A 9,892-nucleotide genomic window follows, 5' to 3' on the forward strand; every position below is an offset into this window, starting at 1 on the left:
TCACCGAAGAATCTTTACTCCTTCTTTTTTGCCAGCACCAACATTGGCCTTTGCAGTCCCCCTGACTTCCTTCATTCTGTTCTTGCATTCCTTTCTCTGTTTTCTTGAAGTCTTCTTCTTCTCATATAGGCCAAGTCTTGCAAGTCTGTGTTTGGGTTCATTTTTCTTTGTGTAATCCAAGGAATCATAAATCATGCCAAAGCCAGTGGTCTTGCCACCACTAAAGTGGGTTCTGAATCCAAACACAAAGATGACATCAGGTGTGGTCTTGTACATTTTGGCTAGTTTTTCCCGAATTTCTGTCTTGGGTACTGTTGCCTTCCCAGGGTGAAGGACATCAATGACCATTTGCTTCCGCTGAAGTAGCCTGTTAGTCCTGAACTTCCTGGTCTGGATGGTTCCCGTGTCATTCATGATGAAGGTTGATCTTCAAGCAACCAGAGAGGAAAAGCTCATCATTGATGTTTCTATCTCTCCCTCTCCCTTCCTCTCTGAAATCAGTAAAAATACAAATATTTAAAAAATAAAAAGAAACTAGTGAAGTTAATTTAATTTCATATTTTATTTAACCTCAAATATACAAAATATCATTTTGACATGAAATCACTGTAAAAACTATTAATGAGATATTTTACACTATTTTTTTTAAGTACTAAGTAAAACTCAGTGTACATTTTACACTCACAGCACACCCCAATTCAGACTAGCCTCACATCAAGTGCTCAGCAACCACATGTGATTGGTGGCTATGGCACAAACAGCACAAATCTAGACCAGGCCTGTGCTATGAAATGTGCTATGAAATGTTGCCTTCTCAAGATGCTTTCTGGATGGATTTCATTGATCCTCAACTTGCTTCTAACTTGTCTCTGCTCCACCATTGTTTTAAAATGTATCCAAAGCCCACCTGGTGTGATTCGGTGGTTGAATGTTGACCTATAAACCAGAAGGTCACGGTTCAATTCCCGATCAGGGCTCATGCCGGTGCTGCAGGCTTGAGCCCCAGTCGTTGGCGTGTAGGAGGCAGCAGATCAATGATTCTCTCACAATCGTTGATGTTTCTATCTCTACCTCTCCCTTCCTCTCTGAAGTCAATTAAAATATATGAAAAAATAAAATGTCTCCAAAGACCCACAACTCATTGCTGACTGTGGCTGAGCTTAGACCCTTCAATGACCGTGGCTAGCCTGACAGAAGAGATGAGCTGGAGGGCTCAGCTCCCTTGCTCAACTCCAGGATAATCCTATGGTCTTCTTTTTGATGCTTTGCTGCCCCTGCGGGGCAACCAGTAGTACTGCACCAAGAGGCAAGGTAAACCAGAAAAAGCTGCAATAAACCTGACATTTTTAAAAGAATGATCATGGTAACTCCTCTACCGCTTGGTAGACAGCACTGTAATTCTGGAAAGCATTTTGGCACATAAACAGACAATCTGCCCTCATGAATTATGGTCCAGACTCAAATGGTAACTTTAAAGCATGGAAATATTTTGGGTCATTTGATTGGGAGTTAAGGTTTTCTCAATTACACAAAGTTTTCAGAACTAACAACACGTAGGTTTAAGTCTTTCATATTTAGGATCCCTACATTCTCACTCAGCATCCTTTCTAACCATTTTCTTCAGTGATTGCTGCCTCTTCACAGAATTACATTCAGATTCTATTCCAGTATTCCTGTCAATCCAACCCAGTCACTCCTGCCCTTCGCATTTTGTCTTCTGTTTTTTTAATCCTCACCTGAGGATATTTTTTCATTGATTTTTAGAGAGAGTGGAAGTGAGAAGGAGAGACAGAGAGAGAGAAACATCGATGTGAGAGAGAAACATCGATTGGTTGCCTCCCGCACGCATCTCAACCAGGGCCAGGGATCGAACCTGCAACCAAGGCATGTACCATTGACGGAATCAATCCCAGGACCCTTCAGTCCACAGGCCGATGCTCTATCCACTGAGCCAAACTGGCCAGGGCCTCATTTTGTCTTTTTTGTACTTTACCCAGTATATGGAGTCCAATTTCCCTTTTATCCAATCTTAAAATTGCTCTTTACCTTCACCCCTTCTTTCTTCTGCTCCTGTCTCTGGAGAGAGAAACTAAGTTCTACGAGATCAGGAACCAGGTCTGGTTTTGCTCAGCACCATATCGTGCCTGATACACAAGTAGTTGCCAACAACATCAATTAAATGGATGAATGAATGAATACTTAGAAGGATACTACTTATAGGTAGTAAACCCAAATGTTATATCTTTTCTTCGATGATTCTCTAGGATGTATAAGAAGCACTGTTAGGAAAGTAGTATTTAGCCAGGAACAGTGCTAAACCTTTTGCCTATCTCTAGAGTCAATCAATGCTAATGGCTTTCTCAAATACCTTATATTGTAACATCCGCAGCACCTGTATACACACACTGGTTAATAAAATAAATGCGCTGAGTCTAACTCTAACACAGGCGGCCTCAAACTACGGCCCGCGGGCCACATGCGGGTGTTTTTGCCATTTTGTTTTTTTACTTCAAAATAAGATATGTGCAGTGTGCATAGGAATTTGTTCATAGTTTTTTTTTAAACTATAGTCCGGCCCTCCAACGGTCTGAGGGACAGTGAACTGGCCCCCTGTTTAAAAAGTTTGAGGACCCCTGCTCTAACATTTTGAGTTTTTGATGGTGAATCTTCTCCATGGATTTCTTCCGTTTCCCTCCAACACACCTCATTTGAGTCCTGGAATAGCCTGCCCATCTCTTCCTGCTCCCATTTAGAATGAGCCCTGAGGGTTATGAGGACAAAGGGCTTGAAGAATAGAACCTGTGGCCAGTGGATGGACCTATGTGCAAAGTACCACCCGCAGGGGAGGGAGAATGGAGACCTAGTTCAGGTGGTTACAGCGGAGAAGAGGGAGCCCGGGGCCTGGTTAAAGGACCTGCGGAAGGAGTTAGTGCCTAGGCAGGTGGGCTCCTGGTTTCGCAAATGTGGCAAAACATTCCACATACATGCAGTTTAGAAGGCATTCCAAAACAAGCCCAATGACACAGTGACCTTTCAGACTGCACCTGACAATGACAGGAGAAAAAAATGAGGTGCAAGACACATAGAATGGAATTATCTCAATCAGGGAAGAGAGGTGCTTCTTGAAAGACAAGGAGCAAAGACAGTAGGCACTTCAGCATGAGTTTATGAGCCCACAGAGCGAAAACCCTGCTGTCTTTGTTAATCTGAAGCCTTCCTGGGTTGTTCAGTTTTGAGCTTCAGGCCAGCTTCAGGACACCTCCCCAATAGGTGCGTCTCTGTAGCTCGTGTGGTTCCTTGGACTCTGACCTGGGCTCTGATGACATCCCTAGCTTTGCCCTTCCCCTGGGGCATCTTGTCTTCCTAGTGCCCCCTCTGACCACCTATCTAATTTTGTCACTCACATCCATGTGCTTGGCTTCTCAGGGGTGAGGGTTTGATGGAGAGGGGACTAGTGGCTCAGGCCTGAATGTTTTGAGCACCCACAGAAAAATGAGCTGGAGTAGATAGTTGAAAATGGGAACCTAGAGACTTGAATGTTTCTCAAATTTGAAAAATGTGAGTGTTGCTTAGGACACCATCCTTGGTCTTTTTCTCTTGTCTTCCCATCTGCTCTAAGTAATGTTGTCCTGATTATTTAATTACTAGAGGCCTGATGCACGAAGATTCGTGCAAGAATGGCCCTTCCTTTCCCTGGCTGCTGGCACCACCTTTGCTCTGGCGCGGAGCCGCCTTTCAGCCTTTGCTCTGCTCGGATCTGCCTTTCCGCCTTCCCACACTGCCCAGAGGCCCCCAGCTGCTCAGCGCCTGTGTATGCAAATTAACCCACCATCTTTGTTGGGTTAATTTGCATACTCACTCCTGATTGGTTGGTGGGTATCGTGGAGGTACAGTCAATTTGTATCTTTCTCTTTTATTAGTGTAGATTATTATTTTTTGTTAATCCACATCTGATTATCTTTTTTCCATTGCTTTTTTAGAGAGAGTGGAAGAGTGGGGGGTGGGGAGGGAGAGAGAGAGAAACATTGATGTGAGACAGACACATAGATTGGTTGCCTCCCAACTGGGGCTCAGGATTGAACCTGCAACCTAGGTATATGCCCTCGACCAGGAATCAAACCCGTGACCTTTTTGTGTTAGGGCCGACACTCTAACCACTTACCCACACTGGCCAGGGCTGTCCTCACTTATTGATGGCTTAAGTGTCCACTTACAAGCTGACAGCTGCCTGTGTGTCTTCCTCATGCAGCCTCACCACACTATATAGTAATGATGACTGTTCAGTCTCTGTCACTAGAGTCCTAGATTCCTCGGAATGGGACAGTCTTCAATCATCAGTGAATCCTCATCCAGCACTCTCATGAGTACTACTTACCTTTGCTGAATTACTCTAAACAGGAGAAAGATGAAATGATTGTGGCACTGCCATATGACAGAACATTATACATCTATTAAAAAAATATTATTGCCTTGGCCTGTGTGGCTCAGCTGGTTGAACATTGACCCATGCACTGAGAGGTCACCAGTTTGATTCCTGGTCAGGGCACATGCCCTGGTTGCAGGCTCAATCCCCAGTAGGAGGTATGCAGGAGGCAGCCAATCAATGTTTCTTTCTCATTTATGTTTTTTTTTCCTCTCTTTCTCTCTCTTCCTCTCCCTTTCTCTCTGTCTAAAATTCAATAAAAACACATTAAAAATATATTATTTCTGTCCTGGCCTGTGGGGCTCAGTGGTTAGAGCATCAGCTTGCACACCAGAGGGTCTCGGGTTCAATTCCCAGTCAAGGGCACATACCAGGTTGCAGGTCTAATCCAGCTCCTGGTCAATCATGTAGGAGGCATCCAATCAATGTGTCTCTGTCACATTGATATTTCTCTCTCTCTCTGCCTCTCCCTCTCTCCCTTCCATTCTCCCTAAAAATCACTGAAAAAAATATCCTTGTGTAAGGATTAACAATATACACTGAGTGGCCAGATTATTATGACCACCTGACGTTTGTAGGCAAATTAGCCATACACTGCATCATATGGGATATGTAAGCCAAAGGCCTGTTCAAACACCTTTGCTGTCTGCAGTTACCAAGATAAAACATCTCCAATTCGCACAGGAACACAGGATTGGACAGTCGAGCATTGGAAAAAAGTCACGTGGTCCGATGAATCACGTTTCCAGTTGCATCATGCAGATGGCAGAGTGAGAATTTCGCGGAAACAGCATGAAAGCTTGCACCCCACGTGCATGAGTACAACCCTTCAAGCTGGTGGGGGCAGTGTTATGGTTTGGGGCATGTTTTCCTGGCATGATTTGGGCCCTTTAATTCGTGTGGAACAACGTCTGAATAGCACAACATACCTAAGTATCGTTGCTGATCAAGTTCATCCTATCATGTTGATGGCGTATCCCAATGGAGATGGCTTCTTCCAACAAGACAATGTGCCATGCCACGGTGTTCGTATTATGCAGGAGTGGTTTCAAGAACATGAGGGAGACTTTACCTTGCTTAGGTGGCCCCCATAATCACCAGATCTCAATCCAATTGAGCATTTGTGGGACAAAGTTAAAAGAGCCATCAGGCAGCTAGTTCCACAAACCATCAAATCTCACAGAACTGGACAGTGCTATTCATCAGGCATGGTGTCAGATTCCTCGCATCACCTTTCAACATCACGTGGAGTCGATGCCAAGAAGAATCGCCGCAGAATTGAAGGCAAAGGGTGGCCCAATGAAGTACTGATGGGGTGGTCATAATAATCTGGCCACTCAGTGTATATATATAATTTCTAAAAAATAGTGACATGAGAAAGGGCTGATGAAATACTAGAGAAGATAGTAGAGAGACAATACTGTATCCATAATATGATGTGAACTTAGCAAAAACATGCACGTATATGAGCAGACAAAAAAAGATAAGAAAACACATCATCAGTTTAGCAGTAATCATCTCTGGTGACAGGACTGGCTGCTTTGTGTGTGTGTGTGTGTGAGTGTGTGTGTGTGTGTGTGTGTGTGTGTGTGTGTGTGTGTGTGTTATTGCCATTTTAATTCTGTATGCATAGATTTCTCTCTCTCTCTTTCTTCCTCTTATTACAGCAGTGCCTTTAGCATTTCTTGTAATGCTGGCTTGGTAGTGATGAACTCCTTTAGCCTTTTTTTTTTTTTTGGTCTGGGAAGTTGTTTATTTGACAATCTATTTTGAATGATAGCCTTGCTGGATAGAGTAATATTGGTTTCAGATCCTTGCTTTCTATTACCTGAGTACTTCATGTCATTCCCTTCTGGACTGTAGAGTTTCTAGTGAGAAATCAGATGTCAGCCTTATGGGAGCTCCTTTATAGGTGACAGTTCACTTTTCTCTTGCTGCCTTTAAGATTCTCTCTTTGTCTTTTAATTTTTGGCATTGTAATGAGGATGTGTCTGGGCGTGGGCCTGTTTGGGTTCTTCTTGCTTGGGGTTCTCTGTGCCTCCTGAAGTTGTGTGACTTTTTCCTTCACCAGGTTAGGGAAGTTTTCTGCCAATATTTCTTTTTTTTTCTGCCATTATTTCTTCAAACACATTCTATATCCCTTTCTCCCTTGCTGCCTCTTCTAGCACACCTACTATTCTAATATTGCTATGTTTCATATTGTCCCACAGCTCCCTTAAGTTGTCCTCCTGCTTTTTCTTTTTCTTTTTCTTTTGGTTCTCTGGTTAATTTTTTTTTCAACCCTGTCCTCTAATTCACTGATTCGATCCTCAGCTTCCCCTAATCTGCTGTGTATTCCTTCCAATGTGTTCTTTATTTGTGCTATGTCATTTTTTATTTCTGTTTTCATAGTTACTATATCTTTTCTCATGCTGTTGAGCATCTTTACCATCATTATTCTGAACTCTATATCAGATAAATTTCTTATCTCCATTTCATTTATCTCTTCTTCTGGAGAATCCTCTTGTTCTTTCATTTGGGGATTGTTTCTTTGTCTCCTCATTTTGGGTGCCTGTTTGGGTTTATGAGTATGTATTAGATAGATCTGCTACACCTCTCAATTTCTAGTGCAGGACAGTGTCAAATGCTGTTTCTGTCTAATTAGGTCAGGCAAACACTCAAAGCCTCCAGAGACTGCCTCTGCTTGCAGACTGATTGGATTTGATCTTGAATTGCCCTCAGGCAATCATCCACAGGTGTGGCAAGAGTTTTCCCTAACAGGGTGGGGTGATTGCTTCTGCCTGGAGGCTAATTGTTATTCTCAGTCTCTTAATGGGCCTTAGCAACTCCACACCATGGGGGAAGGTGTTTCCAAATAGCGTGGGTCACCTGTCTTCCTGAGACGAAACCACCTAGATAGCAATTGTCTGTGTGAGACAGATGACCTCTGCAGCATGAGGGAATGACTCAGCCCAGGAAACCAGGGTGTATGCCTTCTGAGCTCTAACCCCAGAGCTCCCCATCATGGCTTCTGCTCACACAGCTCCTGTCCATTCTTTCCTCCCTCTACCAGAGCACAAGGTGAGTGGCTGCACAGGGAATTTTGTGCGTTGGTCCTTTAAGAGGTTGCCTGCTTTTATAGCCAGATGTTATGTAGGTATTCTTCTCAGTTCTGGTGCTCTCTGCTGGGATCCCAGCTTGGGCATCATACCCCAGAGTTCTCAGTGGCAACCCCTGCAGCTGAGATATCTCTCTGGAAATTCCGTAGCTGTCTGTGGGAACCCAGCCAGCCCTTTTTGCTCCTCCCCGCTCCTACCCATCTCTATGCGGTCTCCACTTTTGGTCCTCGATTATCAGGGTTCTTTCCAGTGAGTCTTCAGTTGATTTTTCAGGAAATTTTTCTGTATTTTTAGTTGTTAATTCCAGTTTGGTCCTGGGAGCGTGTCCGTGCAGCATCCACTTACTCCACCACCATTTTTAATCTCCTTTTGTGTGTTTTTTAAAGATTTCCCTATACTTCCCAAAATTTCAGTAAGAACGTATTAATTTATTATTATTTAAATATAAACATTCCCCAGCCAGTGATACTCAGTGGTTAGAGTGCTGGCCTACCCCCTGAAGGGTTGCAGGTTCCATCCTCAGCCCTGCTCAGGTTAGTGTGTGTGGGAGGCAACCAATCAATATGTCTCTTGCACATCAATGATTCTCCCTCTCTCTCTTCCCTTCCTTCCTTCCACTATCTAAAAATATCCTCAGGTGAGGATTAACAGCAAAAAAAGAAAAACATCTTTAAAGAGTGTAAGAGTGTGTGCCATATATATATTACTCCAATGAGGACACATAATATGTAAAAGATCAACTATATAAAGATATATCTCTCACAAGGTACGCCTTTCAGGCTACCTTCTGTGGTCTCCATGCCATTAACTCTTTAGAGAACCAAATCTCCAGCTCCTCAGAGGTAAGTGTTAAAGCTTTGGTTGTATCCCTTGTAGTTTTCTTTCCCCATTCACCCACATGGACTTTTGCACACTTTTCTTGTTTCATTCTGTACGCCACTGATAGCATTAAGAGTGTACATATGCTAGTGCCTTCATACCTGGTGTTTAGGCAGGGCAAGGTCTTTCATAAATCATTGTGTCAGGGCCCACAGGCTCAGGGAATCTGCTATTTAAATTACAAAGTCATTTCTAGAAAATTCTGAACATAATACAATTGCTCTAAAATAATTTATATGTAGTGTATTGTCCATCTTGAGACTTTAAAAAGGTCAGTATTCCCCCACTGAGGACACATAATATGTAAAAGATCAACTACATAAGAACATATCTTTTGTATTTTTAAAGGATCTTTGGGCGCAAGTAACAGACACTAACTGTAGCCAGCAAAGAGAATAGGTCTCTATCACAGGGACACACACTGTTCTCTCCCACAGAGCTGCTGGGCTTCAGGAAGAATGAAAATGGAAACTGAAAACACCCAGTACTCTCTCCAGTTCTCATCTCTGCTCCTTTCTGCAGATAGCATTCTCTTTCTCTCCCATCTTGGAGGACAAAGTGGCTACCTCACTGCTGCTGGGGCCACCTGCTAGTTTCACCCCCTCTAAGTGGCTAACTTGATTTTCTCAACCCAATTCTAAAAATCTCTGAAGAGAATCTGATTGGCCCAACTCAGGTCTGCAGTCCCTTCTCAGTCCATTCAAATGGTGACAAAGGCAGAGTCAGGTAGTCATGGCTTCTGGAAGCCCACATTGTGAACTGGGGACAGGTTTCAGAGAAGCAAGAACCATATGAGCTAGGAGACACTCCAAATTAATAGACTTTTAAGTGTATTAGAATAAGACCAGCGCCAGAGAGCATCTAGGGCAGCAGTTGCTAAATGGGGGCAGAAGAGGCCAGGAAGTCAACAACTCTGAACCCTAAGAAAGTTTTCACAGTATCCTCCTTATGACATATTTCTAAGGAAAGTACCTATAACTTTCATCAGTATGCAAGGGGTCTATAAACATCCCCCTTTAACCCAGCCAACACACACATACACAGTTAACTAGTCCTATATAATAAAAGCCCAGTGACTGAAGGGTAGAACGACCAGAACTACCAGTCGGCCAGTCACTATGACGTGTACTGACCACCAGGGGGAAGACGCTCAACACAGGAGCTGCCCCCCTGGTGGTCAGTGCGCTACCACAGTGGGAGCGCCGCTTGGCTGACTGGGATGAGCGGCTGCTCCTGCTGTGAACCCCAGGCCCGATGGGTAGGAACCTGGGCTGCGATCATCTCCTACTCACTCCCTGCCACCTCCTCTGGATGCCCACAGGCCATGCAGTGCTGCCGCCGCTGGGCTCACAAAGCTGACCTCGGAGGCTGGTTCGTGGCCGTTGTGGGACTGAGGCCTACTCCGCTGCCTCTCAGTGCTATTGTCCCTGGGCCCGGCCCCAACTGGGTCCCCTGGAGAGGCGAGTGCTCTGGCTCCACAGAAGATGCTGGA

The 9,892-nt window shown here is 44.1% G+C and overlaps 1 protein-coding gene across 1 annotated transcript; it reads right to left on the minus strand.

The window, feature by feature from the left end:
* Nucleotides 1-430, minus strand: LOC307102771 (small ribosomal subunit protein eS24-like; the record flags this gene model as incomplete). Its single annotated transcript, XM_079776432.1, has 1 exon — nucleotides 1-430. Exon 1 carries the CDS (start codon nucleotides 412-414, stop codon nucleotides 1-3), a length of 414 nt encoding a protein of 137 aa, XP_079632558.1. The 5' UTR covers nucleotides 415-430.
* Nucleotides 431-9,892: the final 9,462 nt, after the last annotated feature.

The sequence above is a fragment of the Cnephaeus nilssonii genome, assembly GCF_951640355.1.
Source record: "Cnephaeus nilssonii genome assembly, chromosome: 7".
Classification (NCBI taxonomy): Eukaryota; Metazoa; Chordata; class Mammalia; order Chiroptera; family Vespertilionidae; genus Cnephaeus; species Cnephaeus nilssonii.